General features: G+C 51.6%; 2 protein-coding genes across 7 annotated transcripts in view; one reads left to right on the top strand and one right to left on the bottom strand.

The window, feature by feature from the left end:
- Positions 1-3,873, bottom strand: part of LOC122394332 (nuclear hormone receptor FTZ-F1-like) — a 67,069-nt gene extending 63,196 nt beyond the window's left edge. For 2 of the 5 annotated variants that reach the window (XM_043391128.1, XM_043391129.1), the window contains exons 1-3: positions 3,780-3,873; positions 2,600-2,855; positions 756-776 (exon numbers count right to left, since the gene is read on the bottom strand). In XM_043391128.1, coding sequence (XP_043247063.1) covers positions 756-776; positions 2,600-2,846 — 268 coding nt within the window. In that variant the 5' untranslated portion in view covers positions 2,847-2,855; positions 3,780-3,873. Of the gene's footprint in view, positions 1-755; positions 777-2,599; positions 2,856-3,692; positions 3,708-3,779 lie in introns of those variants that run through there. The other 3 variants (XM_043391126.1, XM_043391131.1, XM_043391130.1) reach the window with 3 other exon arrangements.
- Positions 3,874-4,132: 259 nt separating this feature from the next.
- LOC122394331 (dyslexia-associated protein KIAA0319-like protein) lies at positions 4,133-17,876 on the top strand. 2 transcript variants are annotated; one of them, XM_043391123.1, is made up of 16 exons: positions 4,133-4,199; positions 5,682-6,085; positions 6,410-6,744; positions 7,004-7,198; positions 7,753-7,987; positions 8,377-8,500; positions 8,999-9,103; positions 9,562-9,706; positions 10,013-10,124; positions 10,566-10,711; positions 12,263-12,453; positions 12,969-13,121; positions 13,578-13,754; positions 14,499-14,718; positions 15,563-15,754; positions 16,156-17,876. In XM_043391123.1, exons 1-16 carry the CDS (start codon positions 4,197-4,199, stop codon positions 16,314-16,316), a joined length of 2,898 nt encoding a protein of 965 aa, XP_043247058.1. In that variant the 5' UTR covers positions 4,133-4,196; the 3' UTR covers positions 16,317-17,876. The 2 variants fall into 2 exon arrangements, with proteins under 2 accessions (XP_043247058.1, XP_043247056.1); XM_043391121.1 differs by having other exon boundaries at positions 4,157-4,413.
- The last annotated feature ends 1,747 nt before the right edge of the window (positions 17,877-19,623 follow it).

Here is a 19,623-nt window from a genome sequence, read left to right as displayed (position 1 = left end):
TCTGGTCTGTTAACTGCGCATCTGTCCGGTAACCGAACCCTCCTCCCTCCACCCCTATTTCTGCACCTCTGCAGCGCTCCCGCTTCAGCGGACCTCCCGGTAGGCATAAAAACCGGCGCCAAATCGGACCGAAAGAGCGCGCGGCGGCGCGGCGGACGGCGCTCCGTTCTGCTATCGTTCCCGTCGGCGACACGGCGGGCGGCGGAGGGAGGGGAGGGGGTGACCTTGACACCGATCGTGGCCGCCATTATCTGGCGGGCCTGGGCGGCGGCACGGAGGCGCGCCCGGGCCGCCCGTGGGCGGTCGGTGCCGACGGCTGACCGAGCTGTGGCGCGCGCGAACATAGCTCACACAGCCACGCACGCATGAGCGGGTAATGCAGGGCAGCATAGCAGGGCATATGAGGTCAGGCCAGGTCAGGTCAGCGCAGGGTGAAACACTTGGCAGCGCGGCATAAAATCTTTCAAAAACATACAGACATACAGTTCGCAGCTCCCAATCCACACACAGGTGAGGGCGGACACATAGCTGGAGGCTTATACCGCGCTAGGGGTGCCCAAGCTCTCTCAGCTCCACACGAGTTTGGCTCTGGAGCCGCAACAAACGGCGGAGGTCAAGGTAACCTATATGGCGGCGGCGAATTTGCTACGCCCGGGCACCCCCAGTTCGGCACATAGTTCCACCTATGGGCGGACAAGCGGCACCACACATCACACACGGGGACGGACGGACGGACAGGTGTTGGGCACACTCACCTCCCTCGTCCGACTGCGAAACTGAAAACAGAGAGCACGTCAGCGAAGGGAAGGGGTTATAGACAGATGCGTAATAATAACGAAAGTGGAGCAGAGACCATCTACCACCGATCACAGCCGATAGTAAGCACTGAGACAGGTCATAAATCAAAGGAACGTGTCAACAGGGTCACTGCATGAATTACAGGGTGTATGACGTGACGTGCCCAGCAATCAGATGGCTCATGGCCGTCTAGCGGTGTTATACTAACTATACTTATAATTTTCCTGTTGTTATAGGTCAAAAGCCGGCGTCATTTTAATTAAATTTGGTTTTAATAACATTTTGACGCGTTGACAGAGACAGTGTCTGTCGAAGCACTTTGCGCGTGAACGACGGCCCAGGTGTCCCCTCAGGTGCTGCCACCACCGCCGCTCACAGACCATCATTGCGCCACGGCGGCTCGCTGCGCAAAACGAAAGTGCTGCGGCCACGGCGGTCGTCTCATCGGGCGTGCACGGCGTTCTCGTCGCCCATACCCCGACCGGTCGGTCTGCTGCACCCCCCCCCCCCTCCCTGCTGCACGGGCGACATCTGGCTATTGCGCCACTCGCGTCGGCCGGCAGGCGTGACGTCACCGCTGACCCATTTTCCGAGTGGGCCAAGTGCAGTGGGTTAGGGCGGCGCGCTGCGCCGGCACGCCGACGGGACGCTGATCAATAGCCGCACATAACGCCGCACCCGGCCCGCCAGCGGCGCCGCCAGCTCGGCCGGCCGGGCGGACACCTGATACCGCCACTGGCGGTCACGTAGGCGTGCCGTTCTCAGAGACCATATCACCCCGCCGCGCCGGCAGCTAAGGCAGCTCCCCTATCCGACTCCGAGCCCTCGCCGGCCACCGCGCACCGGCCATGGCGCAACCGGTCGCCCGGCGCACGGATAAATAAAAACCAGTGCCAAGTTCATGGGGTGACCGGGTGGCCTACTTTCGCTTTCGTCGTCGGTGCCTGCGGCGCGGCTGGCCGCTCGAAAGGTCCCGTCCGACTGGCTAGCGTCGTTGGGGCCTGCCCATGACGGAACCGGCGCGCAGCCAACAGGGGTACACGCCCGGTTTAAGCAATATCGACGGGTTAAGATTGGCATATGCGACCATATCCGACCATATCCGGAGAGCTGGCATATCCGGAGCGAATCACGGGGATTTCAACGTGTAACATAACAGCATTGGGTTCTGGTTTTATAGCACCTTTACTTCATCGCAGCAACACTGTCTACAGGCGCTACCTAAATAATCCCTCACGGATTCGATGTTGAATTACCTGAGCACTGCCACTAAAACAATCCGCCTCAGAACAAAGGAAATCCACAATGGCCGACAGTCACGGGTTACAGGTATAACAGAAGAACACGGACAGATATCGTGCATACGACCCACACAGCACACAAGATACTCGCACGAAACCTCCATATGTGAAAAAAATCGGAAACTTTCCACACGATTACGAAGGGTTGCATCCAATGTGCAACGGCATGATTCAATTTAAATGGCAGCTTTCATTCGAACTGCCTGATAAGCGCCCTCATTTGGATATCCGTAATCGCTTGTGGTTGATTTCCGCCCATTGGCCTACACATCAATGCGGTCCATCCTTCGCATTGACGCAATCTAGTCAATGCGTCTTGCTAGCCCTGTGTTTCAAACCCGTCTAGCCCCTGCTCCACCATTTCCTGTCCCAAATTGGCCTCATCCTGGCCTGTGTCAGTCCCCTCCCTTATGCCATCCTGTCATTCCATCCCGCCCGTGAGTCCCATCCCATCCCACCCTGAGTCCCGTCCCGTCGGCGCTGTGGCGCGCGGCTCCCACCTGGCGACTCGTCCTCCTCAGTGACCAGGAACAGGTCGGGCGGCGCGTGCACGGTGGCAGCGCCGGCCGAGGCCGACGGCGCCGAGCGGCTCACGATCAGCACCGTGCCGGCCGGCGGCGGCGGCGGCGCCGGCTCCGGCTGCCCGTTGGTGGCCGGCTCCGGGGCCGCCACCGGCTCCGGCTCCGGCTCCGGAGGATCCCCGGAGGCCACCACCACCGTCTCCATCCCCAGCTCGAGCGTACTCATCGGCTCCGTCTGAGGGGGGGGGGAGGGGGGACGTCAGCAGACCGACAGAGCCGGCAGATTAGGCTACAGCCGCAGCCGCAGTGACCTTGAATGAAGACCAGAACCAAACATAAAGCACCATGAAGTCAGCAGCTTGCAAGGGCAGCTTGCTTTCACTCTCATGATATCCCCAAAAATGATGATGAGACTTATCCAGATTTAAAGCTGAATTAAATATTAACTATTGTATAAACCTTGTGTTGACATACAGTTGTAAAATATATCATGCATGTTTGCCTATGCAGGTTGATTGGAATTGGGCATATAACTTAAATTTAAGATTAAATAATGATTATTACACTTTATCACTATTACCACTGCATGCTTCACCGAGAAAAGGAAAAGCAGGACATCAAATTGATTCATCCTTCAAAGCAAAGAGCAGTAATAAAAATAAATCAATAAAAATGTTGGCACTTGTGTTAATGCAGTAATGAGATTTCAGACAAACACCAGTTACACCATCTCACAAGAAAGGGAAAATTCAGCACTTGTTGCCAAGGTTATCATGAATCTTCAAAATTCAAATCATGAGATCAAGATAGATAAGCCATGGGGATGCAAAACAATGCATGGCAACCCCAAAAGACATCCAGGAAGGAAGTAAAGTGCACATACAAATTTGGTATTTATCCACAACCAAGCTAAATAATAGCTCAGATTGAAAGACAATATCCAACATGCAGAAAACCAACAGAAGCAATTCAAAGGGATTTTAACACGATCATCATGCCGTCCCTGCCTGCAACCTAGTTCAGCAACGTTCAGTTTGCTGTTTGAGGCGTGTCTACAAAGAAATGCACGTACATCTTAAAACCAACCGCAATTCAGCACAAACCAAACATCATAACATTACACAATAGCTATTAAGCGTGGAAACGAGACGGTCATTACTTTTTCTTTCGTTATTCCCGGTCGAGAGCGAAAATTGGGTCACTGGGGCACTCCAACACCGTGTCGACACACACAACGCTCGCCATTTACAACCGGTATCATGGACTTCGAAATATACAAAAGTAAGGTCGGCCCCTAGCGGTAACCAAAAACATTGAGGGATTACGTATAAATTGCAATTAAAAATTTGTTACTTTTCTGGGTTTTTGATCATTTAAATTTATCTCTGATCATTCGAAAATTCTGTTGAAAAGATTAAAACTAAAAGCGAAAAAGTATGGTACTTAAAGAAATACTGATATTCTTGAAAACACTTATTTTGACTGCGTCAGGAATGCCGCATACCAGTGATTATTTTGACTCCCATGCGCCAAATTTGTGTGAGATTAAACTGTGCTGCTGCTTGAAGAATGAGAGATGGTGAGATTCATAGTTATTCTTAATTATTTTAATGTTTTTTGATGCATGGAAGCTTGCATGGAAGTTTAAGTAACCTTTCATGTTAGAGATCAGCTTGTTTGCTTGCTTATGATCAGGATGTGGAGTCATTAACCGACCTACCGCCCGCCTTCTAAAATATCCCAAATTATGTACATACTGCATGCACTGAAATTGGCAGTCTTCTGTTATGAAGGTCAGTTGGGGAAACTACGAGGCGAAGATAAAAATGGATTGGTCAATAAATGGACTTTTGATGACCATATATGGGCATAAATGCAGCCCTCGCTTCTACGGGACACGGCCGTGAAAAACGGTATAACCTGCCTGTACTTGCGGTATCCCGTCCACTTATCGGAGAAAAGGCTTCCATTTCCCACTAAGAATTAACGTGATTCAATTAAATTTGACGAATTCACTCCAAAATGATGATAGAAAAACAGCTTTTCTGCGGGTTGTGGGCGTCACAATCAGCTGGCCATTCCATAAATGGATTGATATTTTGAAAGAAAATTGTTATAAGATTTAATTTCATTACAATAAATAAAGATATGTAGTTTTAAAATGATAATCTAACCACAATTTGAATTGGAAAAACAATATGCAAAATAATGAAATTAATGGCATTTTAAAACCATGGTGGTGCTTACATTTTTTGGCACGTCTGTTTCAATCCGCCATATTTGCCAATCACTGTTTGACCTTGTCCTAACTCTGTGATTTAGAGCGGCCAGTGCATTGTGCACCGAGTGAGTGTAGGCCTTGTGTGGTTAAAAACATTATAATGCCCTATTTTTTATTTGAATGCTAGGATGCATGGAAAAGAGGAAGTTTTCTGATTTTATGACCATATATGGTCATCGCCCCAGCCCCCACCCACTCCAGCCATTGATTGGCTGATCAATTTTTGGATCTTCGCCTCGTAGTTTCCCCAACTGAGGTAAGGGCCTGCAAGCCTGAATCAGAATGACAAGTAAAAATGTGTATTCTGACTGGTGCCTGGACTGCAGATAATAGTTACCCATTTGCTGTGGGTCATGACATACTATTGCTATTATGACTCCATTTAGGACTAAAAAGACATGAACTGTAATGTGACCAAATAATGGCAGAAACATTGCATACTAATTATAGAAGCCCAAACACCGCAAGGAAGAGGCAAGATATGCATTAAATACTGCATGGAAATCAGCAATATGTCCCCTGTTGATTGTCAGTGAATGGTCTCATGAATTTACAGATGGCTGTTTGCTGGCTTTTTTCTTTTATCAGCATGCTGTAATTTCCTGGTGTCTCATTGGTGGAACTCGCATGGTAGAAAGCAGATATGACTTCAGGCTCTTGTGGTTTGTCATTTTTGCCACTATGTTTTCATTGTTTTGAAGTGTGGTGTGGTATCTTTTACCACCTATCTAATTTTTCTGGTAGGTAGGCAATAACTGACCAGATCCTGCCTTGTTGCAGTGTCAAGCAGCAATGTGGCTTTGCCTGCTGCTGGCTGCCAGCTGCCAACTGTCTGGGGCACAGACCACCCTAGCTGCCAGTTCAGTCACAGAGACCCCTCTGCCAGCCGGCTGCTCAGCGGCCGTTCAATCAGGTCGCCGTCTTGATCTCACCTCGCCGAGCCTGACGAAGCTAGCCAACATCAGCACAGCCTCAGCTACTGCTAGCTGTCCCCACCTGTGCTGCGGTCAGCCCCGCTGCCGGCTGGCTGTTCTGGAAGGGGACGAGTGTGTGCTGCTGGCCTGCGGACGGGATGGCTGTGACACTCTACCTAAGCGTCACCGCAGTCACAAGCAGAAGGTGTGGCTGATCAGCTGGGAGCGGTCTGCCGCTGAGCTGCCGGCCACTGCCGCACTGCTGGCCAGGTGAGCTGGACTGGAGGGATTGGGGTTAATGACTGCTGTTGATGCACCCTAAGGCCCCAAAAAAAAAATGCAGAGAGGTTGTGGGTATTTGCCCTCAAATAAGAAACGATGCACCTCAGTTAGGCACCTGAGTTAGGGCCAAGGTATATGCCACTTTTCTATTCTATACTGTTTTGTTAAGAATGAATGAATGTGCTGAGTCTATTTCATGTACATTTTACACCATAACCGCTGTTCGCTTTAGTTTGCAAATTGGTACGCCTGTGCATGATCTCCGTATTCCCAGCTCTTGACTGAACTGTGTCTGTCTGTCCGTCTCCCCAGCGACAGTTCGTCTGCATCACCCCCACCGTCTCCGTCCCGGGACGCCACCGGCCAGCCGTGCGAGCCGTCTGTGAGCGCCGCCTGCCCGCCGTCACAGCAGTGCGAGCCGCTGCCCGACCGGCCGGAGGCGGGCGTGTGCCGGTGTCCGCCGGGTCAGGTGCTGGGGGAGGGCGGCCAGTGCGGCCCGCCGGCCGCCGCCGCCGCCTCCACCGAGCCACCGCCGCCCACCGTCTCCACGGCAGCGCCGCTGGCCGTCCGTGTGGTCAACAAGACCATCACGCTGCCGGAGAGTGACGTCCGGCTGGAGGCGGTCGTCGACCCGCCGCCGGCAGACGGTAAGGAGCGGCTGAGATGTCTCGAGTGTTCCATTGGTCATGAGGCTGGCAGGCAGTCAATCGTTGTCCATGGATTGGAGGGTTATAACGCGGGCACAAAGCTGTTTGTGTTCGCTTATTTCGTGCTCCTCCCGACTCTGTCGTATGACAGCGTACGACGCTCAAACTGAAGTTTTTTTTCGTTGCATTTCTCACTAGTTATCTGACTCACAAGTACACCATGTTTACCTCACTGACCTGACCTCCTCCCCGCGGCCAGGCGAGTCATACACCTACATGTGGCAGCTGCTACCGGAGGTATCCACCCCGGTGGCAGACGGAGCGTCCATGAGTGACGCAGCCCAGGCGCAGTTCAAGCTGCGGCACCTCACCGCCGGCGTGTACGTGTTCCAGCTGGATGTGGAGGGACGTCACTCCCTGGGAAGGACCGTGGCCAATGTCACCGTTAAACCTGGTGAGCCGCGGGATACGGGAGGATATGGATGGATTTAGAGTATAATGGAAGGACAGAATGAGGAAGGAGGACGAACAGATGAAAGAAGTGACTGAAGGCCGGACGAACGAGTGGACGCATGAGTGGAGGAACAGGCGGGTGGATAGACACGTATATGAAACAGCGGACGAACGAAATGCTCGATAGAAACGGACAGACGGGCGGATAAGAACGGACGAACTGATCAACTGAAGAGTGACAGGACGGACAAATGATCAAACGAACTTTAACGAACGGACGGACTGACGAATAGGGGCAGACAGACAGATGGACTGACTGGAAGGTGAGAGGACGGACAGATGGACTGAAATGGAAGTGAACGGACGGGCAGATGAACGAAGACATAGGCGAACGAATAGACTGACGTGAAGAGACGAGATATTTATTCATAAAGACAGCGAAGTAGCTGTATATGATCATACATCTGCCGCGGGTACGACCTCTTTCTCCCCGAGTCCCTCCGACCATTCAGTGTTCGGCCTTCTGCTGACCATTCTGTGCTCGGCCGCTGCCAGCTCCCCGGGTGAACCAGCCGCCGGTGGCCGTGGTCTCGCCGGTCAACCAGACGCTCTACTTGCCCAACTCGAAGGCGCTGCTGGAGGGATCCGACTCGACTGACGATCTGCCGTCGGACCAGCTGGTCTACAACTGGGAGGTGGTGGCGGCACCGCTGACCTGGCCCGGACAGGAGCTGCCGCGCGCCGCCACACTGCAGCTGGAGAACCTGACGCCCGGCAACTACACCATACGGTCAGTTTTGGCCGTATGGAGTCTCCCACTACCGACTGCGCCGTTAGTGGGAGAGATAGAAAGCTCCATAGAACCCGAGAAGTAGCTCAGGCCTAGTCAGGGTAGAAGTTATCAGTGCTTGTAGCCCGCAGTGATCCATTAAAAAGTATGTGTTTTGTTTTATAACTGATTCTGATCAATTTGATTGTGCTGCCCTTGAATGATGTCTGTGAGCAAGACTTGTTACACATCAAATTTCTCACAGAATTAGTGTGTGCTATGAAATGCATGTGCCCTGTCTAGACCACGTTCGGACAGGCAGCTGCCGGTGTTTGCAAGGCACCAACCAAAATATAAATGCCTGTGTAAATGCTTGCTGTATTGTTAATTTCACGTTGTGTGTGCCGCAGGCTGACGGTCGAGGACGCCGAACATCTGAGCTCCTCCGCGGACGCGCACATCATAGTGCTGAAGGAGGTCGACTATGCGCCACAGGCCAACGCAGGCGAAGACGTGGTCGTCTACCTGCCCACGGTGAGTCGCCCTTTGATGCTCAGTCGCTATCTTTAAGATATATCTATGTCTATATATAGAATATATCACGAATATATCTGTAGTTGTCATGTAAAGAAAAGTCAGTGTGTTATTGAAGTTTATGTTGGCCGAGGCAACGCTCTCAGCAGTGTTGTGTACTCTGGTCACTGGTCATTTAGTAAGTGTTGCTGACTCGGGCTAAGACTGACGATAACGGCTCTGAGAGCGAGTCGTTGATAGCTATAAAATGGAATAGCTATGAAATGGAATGGGACCGATGTTTGTGTCTAGTAGACTGTGGCGATGGCCTCGTTCCATTGATGCCTTAGATGGGCCACGGTACGAGTCGAACGCACTGGCGACATGTGATGAGTAGGTAATTGCCCTAAGCTCAAATATTTTAATCGGGGAATAATCGATGAAGATGCTATGCTGCTTATCAACCCGATATCGTGTCCTCAGTTAACCCGCTACATTTCTACCCATTCTCTGCGGCAGAATGCAGTAACACTGTACGGAAACGCCAGCACAGACGACAAGGGCATTGTCTCGTACGAGTGGACCAAGGCACCGGGCTCTGAGGATAGAGCCGTCGATATGCAGGTAATTACGGCACAATTCGCATAACTGCATCGTGGGTCATCGTTAATGATCGTCATCTTACATGAAGCACGTCTGTATTTTTCACACTCGCACTTCGCAGGCGCTATATGCAATGGCTGTTTCCTTTTCTTTAAATCATTTTATTTCTTTTTTTCCTTGATGATTACCGATCACAGCATTACAACGTAGGTGGTTTAAAGTCTAGGCTTTCCTTGTGCTTGATGCGCTGACCTAGTTGATAGCACAGTTCAAGTAGCGACGGTGGTCTGTCCGTATCATAAGGTCGTATTCAATCTGTACCTTCCACTCGATAGGAGGTGGAAATTGAACCCTGTATGGACTCTTGCTATATTAGAAATGTAAATATTAAAGCTGTGTTGCAGCCTTCATCATGTGGGAGCGGAATTCTCCGAGTCAGTCTCCGGCGATGGTTTTAATGTTTATCGGATTGTTGACAGGATACCCACAAACCGTTTCTGCATCTGTCCAACCTTGAGAAGGGCGTCTACGAGTTTATACTGAAGGTGACCGACTCGGCCGAGCATACGAGCACGGACAGTGTGCTGGTGGTGGTGAAATCGCAGCCCAACACTCCTCCAACCGGTGAGGAAGAAACTGACACGCAGTGGTCACTATCGCCTCCAGAAAATGGAAACGTTTTGTGGCGACACTTTATATAGTGATTTTCATTGAAATTGCTTGCTTTTCTTCAGTCTCAAATGCATTTCATGGAAGTCCAACTCCAGCCATCCGTTTCATTTTCTCTCTGGAATCTGTGTCTGGAATCATGTGTTGACTCGCATAGCTGTGACTTGTAATCTGTGTTCTCTTGGCGACATCCCCCAGCCTGTGTTATGTCGTTTCACTAACTATGTGCACTGAAACTTTACGTCTCGCGTCTTTCAACAGCCGTGGCGGGCAAGAATCAGACGCTGACGCTGCCGCGCACCTGGGCCGTTCTGGACGGCTCCGGCAGCCACGACAACCTGCGTGTCACCAGCTGGCTCTGGGAGCAGATCAGGTGGGTCAGTGCGCGATAAGGAAGTTCACCAGCTGAGCACAATTTGGTGTGGTTACCGGGAGCTATGGATAGTTCGTGGTCAGCTGGGTCATGGGTGTGTAAGTGGTGGGTGCAGTGGTCTGCTTGCCGTGGGAGGAAGGCTCTGAGGGGCCGCCGTGAATTTAGCTGCGGGTGCGCCACTAGCGGCCGGAGAACAGGACGTCGGAGTCGGTCCAGAATCAGTGGAGGTCAGGTGGTGCTGGATCCGAATAGGATCATTATTAAATCCCGCAGACTCCACCTATTCTATAACATGTTTTGGATTGTTGTTCATGGCGCGTTGGAAGAGCTTCCAATATGAGCTCTCATACAACATTTTTTGACACCCTTATCCTGCGGACGCCAGTCAGGCAGCAACTGCATCTGACTGCACCTAATATCGTCCCCATCTTTTTGTCGCAGCGGCCCGACCACCTCCAAGATCGTCAACTCGACGCAGCCGGTGGCGAACGCCACGTCTCTGACGCGCGGCCTGTACGTGTTCCGTCTGACCGTCTGGGACGACGCCAGCAACAGCAGCGCGCTGACCAACGTCACCGTCATCCAGGGTGGGTGAGCTGCTCGTGTACAATACACGGTTCGGGGCTGACTTGCTTTACACCGATTGAAGGATGGGCGGCTTCGTCCTGTTAACTCTCGCCCCGTTGGGGGGGGGGGCCATTTTGGCCCCCCCTGTGGTTTTTCCTGAATAGCAAGAAAACGGCGGCGCGCAGCGCCGCCAAATTTTCAGTACCTTCCCGGGCATCAATTTGACACCTTCACACCAAATTTCAAGTCTTAGGTCACCTTAGGTCAGGAGTTATTGAGGTCAAACTGAGGTCATGTTCGAGCAAAAATGAGCAAAAAACATGCAATCTTGAAACGCTCACCAAATCTACAGTTATCAAGCAATTTCAAAGTTCTTTATATGGTCTAGTAGACAAAAGGCGGCGCTACAAAACTGCTATCTCGGATTTTCAAAATTTTTGGTTTTTGACCAAAAAAAATCAAAAAATTATTTTTTTTAGAAAAACTTTGAAAAAATCCAAAAATTTTCCGAATTTCGAAAAAACCGGAATATATGTGATAGTCCCAGCGCTCTTCTATATACATACCAAATTTCAGATCGATATCTCGTTTTTTGGCCAAGTTATAGCGAAAAAACTGTTCAAAAATGATGACGTCAAATTTTTGAACTCAATTTTTAGCAATTCTAGACCTCGTACGGCAAAACAAAGACCACCATTGAACTCCCCGTGACGAGCTGCATCGATTCGATACCCATTTTATGCAAAAATATTAACTTTGAAATTTGACCTAATTTGACCTGACCTTGACCTGACCTTGACCTGACCTTGACCAAAACGTGATCTAAGCTGGCCCCAAAGGCTGCCTGACCCATATAATCGCATTTGTCATGTAAAATGGACCATAAAACATGTATCACACGACACTTTCATATTGTGACCCCCCCGTGACCTGACCTCTGTGACCTGACCTGGTATCAGTGACCTCAAATAGCAAAATATGTGTTTGAAGAACATTTCCCCATCGATGATTTTCAATGAAATGCATTTTACTCGATTTTACAACGCATTTCTTGAAGTGCCCGTAAACGGTGAAAATTGGACCTTTGACCTGACCTGTGACGTCATCGGTTTGACCTAGGTCAATAAAATTGGGTCACAAGATAGTTCCCCGTTGGGGCTATCCAACGCCGTTTACCGCTTGTCGCTATGTTGCGTGGTTCTCGAGATCTTAGGGGGGGGGGGGCCAAAATGCCCCCCCCCCAACCGGGCGCGTTGCTCGGCAGAGCCCAACGGGGCGCGGGTTAAGTGTCTTGTGTGGGGTATAGTCTGTATTTATCGTTTTATGAGGGTGAGAGGGTGATACTGTATTTGCCAATGATATAACAGAACAAAATATAATAGCGGTACCAGGTAATAGTTGAGACTAAACAACTAATGCGCATAGAAATCTCAAGAGGAGGAGTCCTCATGCAGTGTTTGGGCTTACCGTGAGTTGTCACTCATATTTCAATCATCAGACAATCCCAGTACCTAACAGATGCACCGTCACTGGTATGTCTAACCACTCTGCCCCCCCCCCCCTCCTTCCAGCGACGAACGCGCCGCCGGTGGCGGACGCTGGCGGTGACCTGACGGTGCACCTGCCCGTCTCTGTGGTCACCCTGAACGGCTCCCGGTCATCGGACGACGTCCGTATCGTCAGCTGGAAGTGGAGCAGGGACGGCAGCAGTCTGGCCGCCGGCCGGGTGGTGGGCGATACGGACACGGCCTGCTCGCTGCAGGTGAGGAGGCGGGGACTTGTATGCGGTTTGCTCCCTGTTAATGAGGAGTGGGAGTGGTGCAAGGGAAGTATGAGAGCAAAGGCTAGGGGTCTAGCGGGACGTGTAGTTAGGAAAGTCAGAGCAGTGAAAAATGATTGCATGTTGGTACGGCGTTAGGGGTGTCTTTTGTCGTTGTTCTTCTTTTAGAGCTGTATTGCCCGATTGGCTAGCCGCGATCCCTTGCATTTCAGTTACCTCGGACTTTTTTTGTCTTATGGTTTACTGATAACTATATTGATTTTTACGGTATGTATTACTGAGCGTCAGCTTTCACCAAAATCCTGCACTTCTTAACAGTAATGCACGAAGTATACCCAGTCACGCATAATACGTAATTAGCCCGTAGCCCTCTGGTGGTGCACATGACCCCCTGTTCCTACGGTGACCCTCCCTACTCCGCTCGCCAGCTGGTGGACATGGTCGCCGGGTTGTACCGGTTCCACCTGACACCCCTCCTCCCCCGCTCTGTCCACCAGCTGGTGGACATGGTCGCCGGGTTGTACCGGTTCCACCTGACCGTCACCGACGAGCAGGGCGCCACGGCGCGCGACACCGTCTCCGTGGTCATCCAGGAGGACCCGTACATCGACAGCCAGATCAGGGTCGAGCTCGACGTCCCATTCGGACAGGTACGCTGTGCAACATCACTGCTGGGCGGGGATGGTTGAGCTATTTTTCACTCCAAGCTATCATGATATGAGTGTGGGTATTGTCTAGTTATTTGTGGTATTGTTATGACCAAACACTGTACACATCGTGTGCTGTGTGATGAAATAATTAGTTTTCAGTTAATTGTGCGTCCTGCTGCAAGTGATCACCAGCCCATGAGTTTTCATTTCCGATTAATGTGCTTCCTAGAAAATTAATTTATAGATTTGAAGGCAGATTCCGTTACATATTTGGGTCTGCTGTGGTCAGTAGATGACGCTACTGGTTTCCATTATAATTATCCTCTGGGCGCTAAGTGTATAACACTCCCTCCTCCTGTATGTTTCAGTGGACCCAGGCGCAGCAGGAGGTCCTGATACGGAAGGTGGCCCTCCCGGTACCCTGTGTAACACTCCCTCCCTATGTGTGTGTTCCAGTGGACCCAGGCGCAGCAGGAGGCCCTGGTGCGAAAGGTGGCTCTCCTGGTACCCTCCAGCGGGGACGTACAGGTGCGTCTGCTGCGCTGGTCGGCTGAGCCCCGCACTGGGCACCTTCTGGTGGAGCTCACTGCGTCTGAGACTACCCTGTCAGACGGCGCCAAACCGCAGATAAAGGTCAGTTACAGGCTTGGTCCAATCCAGCGGTATATCGGAGATAATGACTGGACGTGACGGTTGCACGGCTTATGTGAAAATGCCAGAAGTACAATTATCCTGCTCAGGAGGGGCGCGCTGAAAATCCATGTCATTTACATTTTACCGCCCATACTGGTTTGAGGAGATGCTAACCACATAGCAAGGGCTTATTTTATTACGCGTTGTTGGACAGGCAACCGTATAGGAAAGGTCATTTGTAGTAGCAAATTACCGGAGATTGATAAACTGCGTAAAACTGGTAATCAGGCAGATACAAAATGGGCAGATGACGACAGAAGCTGACGCGCTTTGCCAGGCCGGGCGGGCTCTCTTGTCCCGGATGTTATCCTAAGATTGGGTATCAAAAAACATTCCCCTTTCATATCCACATGATGTGGAATATGAGGATCAGTTATCTATCAATGTGTTCAGTGTGATATCTTATTCACCATTCTTGACTTAGATGTTATTAGTTGTCGGTGGTGTTATCTCTCCCTGCTCCTACAATGCATTTCGTTTGAGCAGCTATCCCCAAACTACCATCGTCTGCTTTAAACCTCCCCTCTGTTGCCATAGACGCTGTTGTGTCATGTGTGTGTCGATTGTGATGGTTATGTTCCTCCTCTATCTAACCCCCGGCCTCCCTCTACCTCAAATGCTGCCCGGTGTGTGTTTTGGCGGTAGATACTGTTCCTGTCTTTAACTCCCCTTTCTCTACCTCAGATGCTGCCCGGCGTGTCGGTCGTATCCGCTCTGCGCGCTCACCTCCGCTCGGACCCGTCGGCGCTGGACCACGCCGTCCTCCTCCTAGACACAGTCACCTGCCAGAACCCGTGCTCAGGTCACGGACGGTGTGACGAGACCACGCGACTCTGTGTCTGCGACCGATTCTGGACGGAGAACTTCTTCAAGAGGCTCGGCAGCGATGGACAGGCGAACTGTGGTGAGTGGAGGGTGTGGGAAGCTGGGGCATGGGTAGCGTGTGTCTGTCGGGTATGTGAGCACGCCACTAGGTCTCATGGGTGAGCGATAAAATGCCGGCCTTAGTGTTGTATGCAGGCACTTCCAGTGCTTTCAAAGGCAAACATGTACGTCTGGTGGGTGACCGACTATATTACGATGTTACGTAGGCACGGCCGATTTGCAGAAAATGCATGACAGGCTGTGTTATCTGTCTCCTGGCTGAGTATTCGTCTCGTCGCATACTTCGATGCTAGCTGTCATTTACATTCTGGGAATCAATATTTGCGGTCCCCTTCCATCCTTGGAAGCTACCTGATCTAACCGCTCTATTCTCAGTATTGAGACATCCACCTCTGAATTCTGATCCGTTCCCCCTGCAGTTGAACCCGCTGCACGCCAGCCTAACCTCTGACATTTCGTTTGCAGCAGCCCGATATCTGCGCCCCCCCCCCCCCGCCCAACCGTGCTCCCATTGCTTCTCGCGCTAGCGTGTAACTTTAACCGCGTACCAATACGGCATTCTCATCATGAGTTTCACTGGAACGATTTATACTGAAGCCTCACCATGACTGTAGTGGAGTGATTTATTCCGAAGACTGGAGCGTTAGCTTGTGTATGATACCATCTTGTCCCCTTCCCAGTAGACGTTTGGAGCTTGGTGTATAATTCCGCATTGTCCCACTCTCCACCAGACTGGAACACTGTGTATAATTCTCTAATTCTCCCCTTCCCACTAGACTGGAGCGCCGTGTGTAAATACCTATCCCCTCCCCGTCACCAGACGTAGCGCTATATATGATTCCACATCCTCTCCCCCTCCACAGACTGGAGCGTTCTGTACGTCATCATCATCTCGTTCTCGCTGGTCGTCGCGCTGGGCGTGGCCGTGTGGGCGGCCATCTGCCTGCTGCGTCGCCGCTGTGGCTCCGCCGGAGTCGGCTCCGGACTGAGACGGACCCGCCGCGCGCGCTACACGCCCGTCAGCGATCCTGAGGGACTACAGATGCTGCCCAAAAGTAGGTGTCGCGCGGAGGTCGGTGGGTAGAACACAGTGTCAGGGGAGGCTGGCTGTTTGGGAAAGAGATGAGTCGAGCATGGGAGGAGATGGGGAACCGTTAGCGAGATTGGTGCATACCGTTGTTCAGTGCGAAGCTGTGTTGCTAGAGAAGAATGTACACCACTTTCCGCAATGTTTACTGAGTTTATCGCCTCTTCTTGGTACACCTATTTTGCCTTGTGCTACCGGTTGGTTTTCCTTCTCGTAATTTATAGTTTGGCTTTCTTGGAGCATCTGCTGACTTTGCTGATCTTTTGTTACGACGTGTTGCCCCTGTTGATCCCTCTGGCTGTCTGCTGACCTTTCCTGACTGTCTGTTGTCTGTTGACCCTTCTTAACAATCCTCTGAATCCCCGACAGACGGCGGCCACTCTGCCAGCAGCCTGATGGCCTCAGAGACCGACTCGGAGAGCGAACCTCTCTTTGAAGCCGCCTCCGGTCGGCGGCGACCATCCAGAAACAACAAACGCCGTAAGCGAAACGGCGTGTCACGTCCGCCCAAAGCCGGCAAAAAGATGTAGGTGGTACGTTGGGGACCTATAGGTGTGATTTGGGTTATAATCTAGGTCAGTAGTGATGGTCGAGATGCCAGTCAGGCTGGTTGGAGTCGCCGCCGGGTCGGCAAGGCGCGAAGAGTGGACGCAAGTCCAGCCCGTAGCCGGCAACTGGCTCAGTGACTCGTAGGAGTCAGGACTGTGCTGACTCGTAGGAGTCAGGACTGTGCCGGCGGTGACTGACTACCGCGACTCGTGGTGTAGTCGCTCATGACGTGTAGTGTGTAACGTTCGGTCAGAGATGCCGATCGTAGTGTCGGCTTGTATCTCTCTGTGATACCTCAGGATGCATTCCGCGCGCGACCGCGACCGCCAGGGGGACATCGGTCCGTCCTCTGGCGGCCCCCAATCGTCGCGTTCACGTCCACCGAGGGTGACGTCTATCTGTGTTCAGTTGACGATCTGTGTTCACCGTTGAACGGACTTGGTTGCGCGCTCGACGGCACGCTTTGAATGCACCGTGTCATGCGTCCAGGCCAGGCCGGGTTAGGTCCGTCCTCTGGGCGCAAAACGGGCCGACTATGGGCCCTGCACCTGCCGGCGATAGGGGGTTTTGATGGAGATTGAAGGCGCCTCGGCTGCCTCAGACAGGAGCAGGTATGGACTACAGGTACAGGTCACAACTGAGACAGGTCTGAGCGAGGTCGCGGGATCAGCTCAGCAGGATGTCGTGAGTGCCAGTGGTTCCTGAGGAGTGCAATGCTGAGGTGCAAAGACATCCATGACTATGACTCGCCCTTGAGTCACGTCAGTGGATACCCTGGTTGAGTCAAGTTCGGTCAGTGAAGGTTGAGCCTGGTTTAGCTGGCGCAAGACATCTCTTTCATAGGTCAGTGTTTAACTGGTGATCTACATGCTGAACAGTGTTAGGTGGATTGGTGTTTAGCTTTCCCGATCGGTTACTTTGAGCTTATTTAGTCATCGAGTTCGGGTTGATCTTATTCTCCTGGGAGAAGTTTACTGAATGGTGTATGTGTGATTGTGTTTTGTCGTTGCAGTCTTATTTGTGACATATTTAATCCGCCGTATAAACGAGGTACCGTTGTAGCGTGTGCGGCTGGTCTGTCTGAGCCAGTCTCACGTCCTCCCAACCGGTAACGCCCGAATCCGATCTAACAGGTGGACGTCCCCTCGCCGCCTCCCTCTAGACAGAGTGCAATAGTCCGGACAGCGCATTTCGCCCGTGTGTCTGTGAGTGATTCAGTGCCGTTTCTTTTACGTTATAGACCTGACCAACGCGGCGCGATGTTTGTTATTGCCTTCGCCGGCGCCGTGGCGGCGGTCGTGGTTGTGATATGTTGTAGCGAGCGCTCTGCGGTGCTTTGTTCTTGCCAGTGAGTGGTGCGGGACCTAGGGCGGCGGCGCCGCGGGCATTAGGTGCGGGTGGAGCGTGTGCATGGTGGGGTTTGTAGTCTGGAAAGATTGGGGAACCACCCACCCCCGAGCACCGGGTCGCTGGGTGCGTCTTGTATGCCATTTACGTGCAGTCGTGGTCTCAGCCATTAAATACAGGTGGATGCTCGTAAATATCACTTAACTTAAAGAATATCGGCCAAGATTTTAGCATGACGCTGAATTCGGGGACCGGTTCGCTAACAGGACCTATATGTACTTGTGCCGTCTGTCGTGTTCATTGCACATGTCCGTTGTCCAATGCTGTATGTTGTGCAGTGCACAATGTCATTTCACCAGTGGGCCATCGACATGCAAGCTCCGCTCCTCGCATCATGCTGCTCTGAGTTGACAGCTTCGTAACGGTGTGCCGCTGGGAAAGATATTAGTCTGCTTTGTAATGAGCACCGCTGTGTTTCACGACAGGATTCGCTGTGACGCTTAGTGTCATGCAGGGACACTTTTGTAGCAATAGGCGCATGACTTTTGAAATGGGAGTGGATGCATTCATCTCCGAGATAAGCATTCATGGAGCAAATCTGCCTCATATCAGATGATGAGGTCTATTTACGTAACGTCACGGATAAAATATTGTCAGTCTACCTCGTTACTTCTCTTGCTCAAGAATCAGCAGAGCAAAGACGTCTTAAGGAGCAGGCGACTGTTCTGTTCACCGCTGCAATTTGCATATCTAGTATCTATAACAACGTTACAGCCGGGGAATAACTTCTTATTTCCAGTTTGTTCCGCCCAACAGTGTTTGTGTTGGTAAGTCTACAGATTTGAGATCAGCGTGGCTTTGGCACCCGACCTAGCTCGTGCGTTTCATTGATCATGCACGTCACAGGACCCCAGCGGTACCTGTTCAGCTGATCGTGACGGCAACTGCTGCCTGCCACCCTTGACCTTTTCCTCTCCTGTCCTGCCCCGGCGTCAGCGTTAGCGAGTGCCGTTTCCTTCTGAGGTCTTTGCATGGATGCGCGTCTTTGTGTGGAAGTGGCAGCGGGTTTACTGAATACGCAGCCGCGCCGTGCCTCACACAGTACGGTAATGAGCACACTCCCCCGAGGGGAGGTGCGTCTCCCTGGAGGGGGGGTCTGTGGACTCAGCTGGCGCCGTCTGACGGATTTTTAATGAGCGTCATCGCTGCGCCGTGGAGTGGGTTCCCCGCCAGCGAAAGAAGAGTGCTACACAGCGGGAAGAAGCACCGTCTGATGACAGGGTTCTAGCGATGTGTCACGCATTTATGGCCTCCCAGCTTCACTCCGCCTCGCCTTGCGCCTCGCTTTCTGCTGAATGTTCTGCTAAGCAATTTCCTGCTCATGCACTATTTTCTCGGATATTGCCGGTTAGACGGACTTATACCGGAGCATGCCAAAGTCATATTAAGCTCGTTCATCGTTAAGCCCAAGTCATTCGAAGTCAGGTCACCAAATCCCGTCATAGTGACTTCACCTCAAGAAAAAGTAAATGCTCACCATAATCCATGGTTCCAGGCTCCAGCGACTGAAGGACCGCTACAGCGACTTAAGGACCGCTACAGCGACGAGGGAATCACGATTCTGGCAAAATCTTTGCCGTATATTCACGTTTTGAACCATTCCAGAGAAGAAGAAAAAAATCCTGCCAAAAACGAGAGCTCCAAGAGCCATGCGCCCAGTTAGAGATGGAAAATCGTCCTTAAGGACGAGTCAAGGAGTCAAGTTGACTCCTTGACTCGTCCTTAATGGCTCACCTCCCTCTCCTTACTATCACTTTGCTCGATCTCCTAAGAGGATTATTGACTAGATTGAGCTAAAAGGAAGCAATTCATATCAAGCCCATGGCCATGGAGTTAAAAAACTGAAATTGAAAGACAATTGACTTCCCCACGCCGGGACCG

Source organism: Amphibalanus amphitrite, unplaced genomic scaffold (genome assembly GCF_019059575.1).
Source record: "Amphibalanus amphitrite isolate SeventyFive unplaced genomic scaffold, NRLGWU_Aamphi_draft 000585F_arrow, whole genome shotgun sequence".
Lineage (NCBI taxonomy): Eukaryota > Metazoa > Arthropoda > Thecostraca > Balanomorpha > Balanidae > Amphibalanus > Amphibalanus amphitrite.
This window is presented reverse-complemented; position numbering and strand designations above follow the sequence as displayed.

Coding starts and splice junctions, on each gene's coding strand:
- LOC122394331 (XM_043391121.1), top strand. Junction 7,199..7,752: donor CAATGTCACCGTTAAACCTG/GTGAGCCGCGGG, acceptor GGCCGCTGCCAG/CTCCCCGGGTGAACCAGCCG. Junction 14,719..15,562: donor CGATGGACAGGCGAACTGTG/GTGAGTGGAGGG, acceptor CCCCCTCCACAG/ACTGGAGCGTTCTGTACGTC.